This window comes from Camarhynchus parvulus, chromosome 2, assembly GCF_901933205.1.
Source record: "Camarhynchus parvulus chromosome 2, STF_HiC, whole genome shotgun sequence".
NCBI classification, from domain to species: domain Eukaryota; kingdom Metazoa; phylum Chordata; class Aves; order Passeriformes; family Thraupidae; genus Camarhynchus; species Camarhynchus parvulus.
In genome coordinates, this window is record NC_044572.1 from 45,881,886 (window position 1) to 45,893,965 (window position 12,080).

The following is a 12,080-nucleotide window of genomic DNA, read 5'->3' on the forward strand; positions in this document are numbered from 1 at the left end:
AGTCAAAATGAGTGGCCCTATGAGAATAACTGCTCAGTGATTTCTCAGCCACAACTCATATAAATAAATTCATTCTTTACAAGTATCCCCTCTAAAAGCTTGTCATTAAACAGGAGCCTAAATATATTTGTCACTGAACTCACTTGAATGCTGTAGTTTTGCTACAAAACTAGAATTTAAGTAGTTGTGAGCCAGAAAAAGATGGACAAGTTACTGCAGCTAGCAGAATGTTTTCCCAAGGTATTTCCTAATTCGGATGAAAATAGGCAATGTGTTTTCATAACTCGTTCTTGGCTGTGCAATAGTTTATAGTGAAAGCTGTGTTTGAAATATTGGATGTAGATGATTTGTGTACCTGTTTCACTCTGCTATCTGCAGCTGCAGCAGGAAGGCTGTTTCTTCTCTCACAGTGGATCTTCCAAAGCAGACTCTTCCTCTCAGAGGTGCTGTGCCTTCAAGCAGAGGATTTTAAAGCTTTCCCTTGCAAGAAATTTTAGGCTTATTAATTCTGCAAAAGATTTTACAATCCTAATCCATCAGCCATCTAGTGGAGCTGTAACACACAGCAGCAAAATGTTCTTTTGCTAGTCGAATTCTTCAGCCTTCCAAAATGGCATTACCACATTAGTGGCTGAAGTATTGTCAATATAAAGTGAGATCACAGGGCAGGGGAGATTTTCTTGCAAAGTAAATTGTTTGCTTTGGTGTGCTAGAAAAAAGGGCATGGAAAGAGGCTAGCTGGACTGAAAAGGGACCTCTTGTGCGACCTTAAGAAGACCAAAATTAGTGCAAGGAAAGTGAAAGTAAGGATGGGCTACCCTTGGAGGAATGTAGAAGCCTTTACTGGATAGGCAATATGGATTATGGAAAGGTCATGGCTCCTCAGATATTGAAACTGGTGAAGAATGTGAAGGTAGTAAGAAGAGCTTTTGGACATACATTGAAAAGAACAGCAAGGAAGACATTGGCCTGAAGCACGATCCAGCAAAGAGCCTAAGTGGAAGGGAAGGTCGTTGCCTTGGCCTTTGCTGTCTGTGCTTAGTAGGAAAGTTTGAAGGCTAAAGATGCTGCCCATTGTAGAGTAGGATTAAGTTAGGGCTCACTTAAGTAAACCAGACACATACAAGTTCCAGGCATGAAAGACAAGGTGACTGGAGCAGCCACCATGGATTTACCAGGAAGAAATTATGCCCAGCTTAATCTGCTTTCCTTCTGTGGTGAGGTGATTCTATCTATGGATGAGGAGAGAGCTGTGCATAACTTTTACCATGACTTCAACAGAACATCTGGGGCTGTGCCATCTGTGTGGGGAGGATTACAACAGAGAAGGGCTTAGGGGTCCGGATGAACAGCAGTTTGGATGTGGGTCAGCAGCTGGCATGACAATATAATCCTCTAGCAAAACCATGCCCAGCTTTGGTTATCTCTGCTCATCATTCAGGAACAACTGGAATACTGTGTCTAGTTTTGAGGCCTTCACCCCAGTGTGAGGTACACTGTCAAACTAAAGAGGGTCTAGAGGAGGAGCACTACCATAGTCAGGGTTGGAGCATATGACATACAAGAAGAGGCTAAAAGAGTTGAGTGTGTTCCCCATGGAGAAGAGAAGGCTAAGGAGGGAATGTAATTGCTATCTACTGCTACCTAAAGGAGGTTTATAGAGAAGATAGAGCCAGACTCTTCTCAGAGATGGAGAAAGGAAAGGAGTAGCAGTCACAGATTGCAGCAAGGACAGAAGGAATACAGTTTTTGCAGGGAAGGTGATGAGACTGGAACCATTTGACTTGAGACATTGTGGCATCTCCATCATTGCATATTTTCAAAACGCAGCTGGCCACGACCGTGAAGAACCTGAAGTTAGGTCTGATATGAGAAAAGAGTTGCACCAAATGGCTTCCAAAGGTGCCTTCCAACCTGCATTATTCTAAGGGCTCTGTGATTCTGTAGCTGCATCACATTGGAATGTGTTTTGTTCACACTCTGGTGTGACAGAGCAGTAACACAAAAGCTATGTAGTGTAGCCTGGTCTAAACGTGGTAAATTGCAGAAGAAAACTCTACCTTCAGTGAAGAAAAACCCTTAAGAAGCACTGACTACATCTAGTGACAATGGCAGAAGAAAATAGAAGTTGCTTTCTGTAGAAGCAGTTTGCAAGACTGTGGAGAATTCCTTTGGCATGGTATACAATGTCAAGAGCTGTTGGCCGTGTGAAGATGTGTTGCAGCATTGCCCCGAGGGCCGGGTGTATGAAGTGCTTAGGCGTGTGCTTAGATGTGTGCTCAGGCTGCAAGATGACTCTAACAAATTCATCATCATGCACAAAATTGTTCACTTGCTCTAGCTTTATGCAAGGTAAAGCATTAGGTGCTTTGAAGCCATGAAGTCAAATTAGGATTTTGGTTTAATATGGAAATCATAACTCCTTTATAAATACCACCATGTATTTTAAATGTTTTAGTGTTAATCAGAAGCCACATTTGCTCAGTCTTCTGTTTGAACTGCTCAAGGACTGGTCTGAAAGATCTGAAAAGTGTAATTAGAAACAACAGGCTTATTGTTAGGAAGCTCAAAGTCATGATGTCAAAACCCACAGCTCTGAGAGAAAACAGTAAAATGTTAAAAAACACTGCCCTCTTGTGCATTTTCAATCTCTCTCTAGTAGCTTAGGTCTTTTTCACTGATTAAATAAATAAAATTGTTGTATCTCAGTTAATGAGAGCTGCCACCATTTAAAGTGTCATCTAGTATCCTTAAAAATTTTTATGATTCCTCTACTTATCTGTAGTAGTTTTTCACTTTGATATGTTTTCTTGATGGAAATTTTCATTGTTTAGCTCCTATCCTGTGATGTTCAAATCCATTGAAATACTTCTGGGTAGTCTTTAATTATGGGTAGTCTTTAATTGCTATTTATATAGTAATGTGGTTGAAAACAGAAATTAAAGTTCCTGTAGTTTGGATTTTCAAAGCAATCTTTCCAAATAGGGGGTAATGATTATTTCAGAAATATTACAGGCAACATGTGTGAATTAGGCATTTACAGACACACATACCCTCATTGAAAATGCAGTGTTTGTAGACATTTAGAATTAGAATTTAGAATTGTAAAGATGTCAGTATAGCTTAAATATCCCCTAAAGATGAGGCATGGTCTTTTATTTTTTAATGCATTGGACTGGAGACGGTGGGAGAGAAATGCTGCTCAATTTCTCAGTAATGACAAGGCAGAATAAGTGGTACCCTCTGGGTATTCATACATGTGATACCAGATTAAGCCCAAATTGATGTCAATTTGTTCTAGCAGTCTGGTCTGTAAAATGCATTGGTTCTATAAATAATTCACAAGGCAGCAAGCCCTCCCAGCTGTGACCACTGCTGGGAGAGGGGCCAGGTAGGCAGCTGGGGCCCGAAAACTCTTCCTCTGTTCCAGTTTAATCCACCATGGCAGGCGTGTGCTGTCACTCTCTGTTGCACCTGCTCATCTGTGCAAATACAAGTTACACAGAATTTGGTTCTGCTCTAGACTTCAGTAATCACTTCTGTCTGATGAATTATTGGAAATGGAATCTAGCACATTCTCCCTAAAGAGTTAGAAAGCAATAAAAAATTTTATTGTTGCCGTTAAGTCAGCAGATTTGACTCTGATAGAGGGCAAATCTGCTGAGTAAGAAAGCACTATTTTTCACATAGCTGAGTTACAGAATAAAAGATCTGTGTGTGACAGAAATAGCTTATTCTGTGAAGGAACAATGCTACAGCTTCTCTGCATTCATTTAGGTCTCTAGAGCTGATTTTAAGCAAAAGCTCTCAATTGTTAACTGTGTGGAATCTTGAACATTCAATATTGTTTTCTTTTTTGCCTAAAATTACTGGTTTCCACATCCTTCAGTCACCTCCACAAGGTTGCAGAGCTGTATCTAGCAGCAGGTTTCACAGCCCCCTGAACTCAGCCAATAGTGACTGTTCTGGTCTTGTATTCACTCCAGGGCACAGCACTCGGGCTCTCACATCCTTTCTAAAGGTGCAGGGTGCAAATACGTGCAGTGAGCTCCCTTGCTAGGGCTATCCCTTCTCCTGAATTCACTGTTTTATCACTGTGGCAGGCTCCACAGAGTTCTTCCAGCCAGGTCATTTGTACTAGGATTGAAAGTCCTGCTGATCACCCTGCACAGAACAAAGCAAAGAACATGAGAACATAGCACTGAGCAGGAATTCCTGATCTGTCTGTCGTGCTTGCCCTACCATCCATTGCATGGTCCTACATTGGTCTCTCATAGAGATGAACCTGTATATGAACATTAGAGAAAGGAAAAGATGAAGGAAAGGATTACAGACTTCATGGCTAGCACAGCTGATCCTTCTCAGAGGTGTCAGGCACACTTTGCTGGTGGGATGTACAACATGATCAAAAGCTGTAATATGGCAAGGTCTCAGTGCAGATACTCCAGCATTAGCACAAACAAACTTCACAGGCAGGTGAAAGCCTATCCCATTCCATTATATCTACGGTCTGAAACATGATCAAGCATTCAGAGGAACTCCAGACTCCTCTTCTGTGCCAGAAATGTCAGTGTGTCTGAAAGTGGCTTAATTTCATTATTCTTGGTGTTTTGGATCAGGAGGTATTTATGATGCCATGACCATGCGTGCTGCATTATTGAGGTCAGAATTGCATCATCCCTGCTGTGCTCCAGCTCCTTGGCAGTTCCCTTACAGCCAAGAAGTGCATCCCTGCCTCTGAAGGGGATTATTTGAGGTGTGCAGTTTTATTAACATGAATTTAAGTGTAACTCCGCATGTGAACGGGAGAGGGAGCCACCACAACACTGCCAAAATCACTAAACACAGTGCAGGGCTCGGTTTGGTTTAGAGCCCTGTGTTCAGCAGATGGGCTCTGGCTTTCTCCTTTTGGGCATGTCTCCATACTCCTGCGGTCTCCCACTAGGGACACATGGTTGGGGTTTTTTTCCCCATACTTGGTAATGTATTTTGTATTGCATTTTTGTAGCCTCTGTCAGCATAAACAAAAATAAGAAATGCTTGTTCCTGCATTCAGTTTTTAGTAACTTGGCGTATGATCTGAACTAACTCTTTGTCATTAAAAATAAGTGTTCCTTGAAAAATCACTTCCAGTGGAGAGCCCTATCTGATTTGGATGATCTGGCTACCTCATTAGCTTTACTTTAGATAGCAGGAAGTGTTGCTATTTTAATAACTGTTTGAGATCTTAAACAGACTGAAGTACTGAATGATAGGGAGGGATTTTTTTCCCCTGTGGTCTTATGTCTCTAGTTTGTAGAGACAGAAGAAATGTATCATAAACTGTTTTATCCTGAAGCATTTTCCCACCATTGTTGTTGATAGGGTTACAAAGTTTTTGTTCCCAATTTTTACCTTCTAATTCACTTGGATAATTTATAATAATTTTTTGTCATTTTAGATTATTTTTGCATCCTATTTTTGAAATAGTTTTTCTTCATTTTACTGTCTAAATTTGACTTCATTTCTCATTCCCTTAAGTTCCTTTACTTCTAAACAACAAGATTTTTCATCAGCCTCTGAACTATCATCTACAAAATATTTGTAGAGATGCTTGAGTTGCTCTTACTTAACATTGTTGCTAAAACCAAGTGGTGTGGCAGAGATTCATACTTCTTTGTGACTGAGTGATACATCAATATGTGCCAGTACTTGCCCAATATTTATAAGTGTACAGAATATACAAGGAAGGAAGCTCATGTTCAAACTTGAGCATGTTGAAGATAAAATATGAAGCCTGTTACTTTCTCTCCCAGTTTATAGTTTTGTTTTCAAATATCTTCTTACTTCAGAGTCATCAAAAGTGTTTAAGGACTAGTACTTGGAATATACCTGCTTTAATATGATAGAAATGTGCCTAATTGTTCTATCATTTAATAATACTTTAATTGTTTTATTAAATTACTTTTAAATTGTGAGATAAATTTTCATGTAATTTATATTTCTTAATAATTTAAAATACTATATTAACTCCTTAACAGTGAATCATGTTTTGGATTATGACTTTTTTGTACACATAATAAATAAAATATGTAAGTCTGGTTTTGCTACTTTTTTTTTAGATGGATATACTCTACTTTTTAAAAACAAGTTAATAGAAATAATGCATCCTTTTTACGTAAGTTGTTTTGTACATATTTGAGGTTTCATTAGGTAAAAAGGTGTAGAAAATTCAGATTGTTTGATGTTGCACATATATGTCAGCATTAGGAGGTGCAAGTCGGTATTAACCAGTGCTGACAATCGTGTCCTCCAAAATTATGGTCACTGATGTCCCTGTGTTGGAGGGTCCCATGAGAAGGCTTCCAGACTGTATGTGCTTTCTGAGACTGGCTCCATACCTCCTTCCCTGGCCCCTACTGTTCTTAAAGCTGTGTTAGAACTGCCTTACTTTCCTATTCTACTGAATGGGAGCCAAAAGCTTTAGAGATTAATTTTGTTGCCTTTTTTTTTCAGTGAAAACAGTGACAGACCTGTGACTGAATGCATTAGAAATGCAAGATCATTAAAGGAGGGGCCACAATAGTGTGTCAACCAGAGCAGTGTTTACTTGGAGTTTATTTCTTGCTGAGTCTCACTGCCTTTGAAGGCTCTTTTTAGCTCTGTCATATACTCATTTAATGGGAGTTTACTCTCCCTGATGTAAATTTTGCTAGAAAAGTAAGGTGCTAAAAAATTGATGCACTGAGATATGAACTTTTCAGCATTGTCCTTTTTCTAGTACACTTTTTCATACAGCCAGCCCTTCCTGGCTAGTTCTGCAAAGGGCCAAGGCATGTGGGTGCTTATGTTAGAGAAACATCTATCTCCTCTTTCTGTCTGTTTATAGAAAGAGATGTGCAACAGCATTTTGATTTGTTCAAAATCCTGTGCTCCTCAGAGAGAAGCTAGAGCTAAATATTTGTAAGACAGTGAGGCCAGGTACTTGAATGCTTTCACGCAAGAGATTTAGCTTGAAGTTAGGGAAACTGTACTATTGTACAAGAAACTTCTGTGTGTTATCCATATGCTAATTTGAAAAGTGATGTTAGAATAACTTAGTACTAAATTAGGGTACAAGAATGTGAGCAGAATCCAAATAAATACTTAGAATTGCCAACCACCATTAATCAATGCACAAAGTACTCTTTCAAAGGTGACAACTATTTTTGTATAGTCAACTTGAAATTCTTGTTTCATTAAAAAATTGTGCCTGATTGGCTCAACACCTGAGGCTTATCATAAAGTATGCTTTTGACAGCTCTTTTCAACAGAGAAGTTTCTTTTTCTTTCCATCCTTAGGGAACCATTCCATAAGCTCTTGGTTCAAGGTCTTATCAAGAATCAGACATTCAGACTAACAACAACAGGCCAGTGTTTGAAGAGAGAGGAGGTTGATCTCACTGGTAAGAGAAACTGCATGGGAAAATCAGCATAGGTGCATCCCTAAAGCCAGGGACTGCTTCAGTGCTGGGAAAATTTGGAAGAGAAAATTAATCTAATATTTAAACTAGAGAGCAGCTTCTGTGAGTTCTGGATTTACACATGCTGCTGAGTACACAGAGATCCTACTAATACAGCAGCTTTTAATTGCATCCAAACACAGAAACAGTGCTGTAGTATTATTTTGGCTCCAGTATAGTCCAAAAGATCAGAAGTCAGTTTTGTTAAGACAGTGCTCAGCAGCCTGCTGAATGGAGCCAGTTAGTCCCAGCAAACAGAAAACCTACAAAAACATTACAGCAAAACTAACACAGGTGCAGGTGTATTCAGTAGATATTAGGAATGTAAAACCTTTAGGAAACAGTGTCGTTCTCAAGTTCTTTGCAGAGCCTTCACTGCATAAGCTGGACCAGTCATTGCTATGGCACCTGCAATAACAAAAATGTTTGGTCATATTTGCCTCTCTTAAGCATTCCTCTCATACATCCTTGTTTGCACTAGATACAAGCCCTGTATCCAGTAAGACAATTAAAAATTAACCCACCAATCCACCCTTTAAGTTTTGCCATTCTCTGCTTCCCTGTTTTCTTCTAGGAAAGATTGGGGTTTTTTAGCAGAGGGTTTTACTCAGTTGCACCTTTTTCAGTATAAATGCCCCACTCTGTCCCTAAATTCATGCAAGAGAAAACACACTCTTTTCAAGATAACTTACTGCAATTGGAACCTATAACTCTGTTATTTGCAAAAGCTAAGTGCAGGTCAGAATTTTATCAAATCAGTACACCTATCTAGGAAGTTTTAAATGTCCTGGTTATAAAAGAGTTTAAATATCAGGAGCTGTCAAGGCAGCATTTAGGATGCATGCCAGATACAGGTTCCAAGTGGTAGGAGACTTTTTATCATGATGTGATGGAAGCTTTAGGATATTACTGGTGTTAAAAACATTAACACAAGAAAAATTTGGGAGAGAAAAGAGTGTTTGGAATGGGTGGTATTCTTGTTTAAGCTATTTTGGAAAAAAAACCCGCTAGCAGCAGTTGTTTCTTCTCATGCTTAGGGAACAAAATTAATTGCTGTTAAAAGTGAGCAAAATTTGTTTCATTGGTTTTGTATGTCTTAATTTTTAGGAAGTGAACCAGTTCACCTAAAAACTGGTGAGAAGCTCCAAGTTGCTTGGGAAAAAATGAGCAAATCTAAGTACAATGGAGTAGACCCTGAGGAAATAGTGAAAGAGTATGGCATCGACACCCTGCGCCTTTACATCCTGTTTGCTGCTCCTCCAGAGCAAGACATTTTGTGGGATGCTAAAAGTAAGTCAGATTATTTCTGTAGTTTGTTTTCTTGTGGATTTGTTTCTTTTTTCTCAAGTAGTATATTTTAAACACAAAATTAATACAGTTCTTCATGCCCAAGTTTTGGAAAAAATGAATCAAAAAAGTATCATAAACAGGTTTTATTTTTTGTTTCTTTTAAAGGAGAGAGAGTCACAAAGTTGTCACTGAGAGGCAAACTTACAAGATTATTACAAGCAGTTTACCCGTTATAAGCTAAAAGCACATAAGAAAACTACTTCTTAAGTTGTATTTTCTTCTGAAAACTTGGACCTCATTATCTTTTTTTAATCAGCACTAATTGATTAACTGGAAATTATTTTTCTTTATAATCTGGTTTTTTTTCTAATCAGATCAGAGATGCAACTTTACAATATTTTGCTATTTCTGTTTATTAACACACATGCAATGGCTTTTGTAAGCTGGACTATGAAATAGTTCTCAGAAAGAATCTCATTAGAAGATAATCAGAGTTCCTAGTAATTAATATTTCTAGATATGACATTTTTATGAGCTTACTTCTTGAATAAGTTAAGAATTACCCTTCTGTGCACTTATTTATTCCTGTCATGCAATTCCTCATACTGAAAGGTCTTAATTTCTTTTATCTACTGTGGTTCATACATTTTAATGTAGTCTTATGTATTCATTTACATTTCACCTTCCTGTTGCATAAGGCTTTAATAAAACACTCCATTCCTGGTTTCAAACAGTGTAGTTCTTCATTCTTTCACATGTTAAGTTCTTGCCACTTAGTTCAGCCTGCACTAAACTTTATTTCAGTTGTGTCTGTCATGCTTTTTATTAATTTGTGTTCCTTTATATATTATTGCACTATTTTATGTACTGGAGGAGTGGGCTTTGTGAGTTCTCAGCTGGCTTTCTGTCACCACCTAATCACAACAGTAGAGAGCTAGGCATTTGAAAAGAACTCTTAAAAAAATGGATCACTTAGAATTGAGCCTTAACAGCTGCATCCCAAACACTACACAGGTACACAGTTCCCTCTGAGGCAGCTAATTTGGTGATGCACAAACTTTTTGCTGTATTTTCTGATCTTGAAAATTGAATAATTGAATTACTGTGAGGATAGTGTGTACCAAATCTTAGTTGCAAAGTATATGAGAGCTTGATGATTAAACATTTTTGTAAGAAAGCTAAGCACATGCAGTTATAATGCTAGCAAAAATGTATTTAGTCATTCAAGCCAACCTGTTTACCACTTAAGAAGTACAAAGGAAGATTTTGGCATCATTTCATGTTAAAAGTATTGGAAAATGTGAACAAAAGTAGATTTTAGCTGCCTAAAGATATTTCCAGGGGAGAAGAAAATAGAAAGTTAGGTGAAAAGCATCTCTTAAATATCTTTACGCTTTGTTCTGAACTTATTATGATAACAACATTATGAATGTTTAAATTAAAGAAATTAGGCAGGTTGTGTTGGGTTTGACCTTGGGCTGGATGTCAGGTGCCCACCAAGCTGCTCTGTCACTCCTTGCTTTTCAGTTGGATAGGGGGAGAAAAGTACAACAAAAGGTTCGTGGGGTGAGGTAAAGGCAAGGAGATCACTCAGCATTTGCCATCATGGACAAAACAGACTTGACTGAGAAATTAATTTAATGTAATACCAGTCAAAATTAGAATAATGAGAAGTAAAACCAAATTTACACCTTCCCTTCATCCCTCCCTTTTTCCTGGGCTCAACTGGCTCTGTCAGACATGGAGGAAGCTCCTAGAAGCTTCCCAGAGAAGTCATCCCTGTAGCCCCTCCCTACCAAAACGTTTCCATGCAAAGCCATCACAGAAAATTTTTTTATTCAGAGAATGTTAAATAGTGGTTCTCAGTTGTCATGATCCTTCTCTCCTCTGGATGGGATAGCCTTTGCATGATTGCCCTTCAGACTAGATTATTGTCCTCTCAGTGGTGTACGTTAAGGCAGGGCTCATGTAATTCTCTTCTGTGGTGTGAGCAGCCATGGAGTAGGACTGATGCTTCAGGGTCAAGGTCAACAGCTTCATAGTCTCCCCATCCCAAACTAATCTGTGTCAAAGGAAGGTACCAAGGGTCAGAGCCTATATGCATTAGCATAATAGCAGCTCTAGCAACAAAAGTGTACATACTTGCTAAAATCAAATTTGAAAAAAAACTTCTCAATTTGAAAAGATATGTATATGCATACTTGTGTATGTGTTTGCATTCTGCCATGAGTTCAAAAAATGAGAGCTCATACAACTCCTTTGTGGAGTCATTAAACAGATGAGCATTCTAGCATTGACATAATATTGGGCTATTTTACAGATTTTAGTAAATATTCTATGCTGTATTCTTGCTATATATATCTGTTTCAAAGTCATTGCAGAAAAATACTTAACGATTTTTTTTCCATTAAAGCAGCTCAGCATTACTTGTAAAGACATTTTTAATTGCATTGATGTCTTTCATTTAAAATAGAGTGTTTTTAAAAGAAATGTTTAACTCCAATGTTCTGTTCCTGCTTTTCTTTAAAGTTTTGGATTCTTTACTTGTAACTGACATTTGTTTCTGAAATCTTTCATTAATCTCAGCTGATGCCATGCCCGGCGTTCAGAGATGGCAGACGCGCCTCTGGGCCCTTGTAACCAAACTTATTGAAGCAAGAACTTCAGGGACCATGCCCAATCCTGAACTTCTGAATAAAAAAGAGAAGGCTGAAGTCAGAAAGATCTGGGAGCAGAAGAATCTGGTGATTTCTGAGGTTAAAAGAAACACTTACATAGTTTCTAAATTGCTAAATAAGTTGCTTGTTATGCTAAAACCATATGTTTGATTTACAGAGCCAAAAGCTTTTTCCCCAGATGAGTAACTATTTTTTTTAACTGAATTATTCTTTATGTAAACAATTTTGTCAACCTACAAATTTTGTGGGGCAAAACTTATTTAAAGGATGTATGCCTCATTTAAGGAATGAAATGTTATGACATTAAAGTTCTATCAATCTGGGATTCAAGTAACTCTATTTCAAGTAACAAAACCGTAGATGAGTTCTGTACGTTACCCTAACAAAAGCTTTGGTCTGTTTGCTCCATATCTCATTATCATGCCTGCTGTTTCATATAGAATGAAAAAAGCCACTGGTGAAAATATATTAGCATAGTCTTGAAAAAAAATACTGAAGTGCTTGTTCATCTCTTGTTATCTGTTGTCTCCTGCTGTGATTGGAATCAATTCAATTATCCAAGACTCAGAAGGAAACATAAATACCTGCAAAATTAACTTCACGTAATTTTCTGTGGATAAAAACTTTTGCC

General features: G+C 38.1%; 1 protein-coding gene across 1 annotated transcript in view; it reads left to right on the plus strand.

The window, feature by feature from the left end:
• Window positions 1-12,080, plus strand: part of LARS2 (leucyl-tRNA synthetase 2, mitochondrial) — an 82,819-nt gene that overhangs the window by 55,838 nt on the left and 14,901 nt on the right. Inside the window, exons 15-17 of the mRNA XM_030943528.1 lie at window positions 7,321-7,424; window positions 8,589-8,771; window positions 11,358-11,527. Coding sequence (XP_030799388.1) covers window positions 7,321-7,424; window positions 8,589-8,771; window positions 11,358-11,527 — 457 coding nt within the window. The remainder of the gene's footprint in view (window positions 1-7,320; window positions 7,425-8,588; window positions 8,772-11,357; window positions 11,528-12,080) is intronic.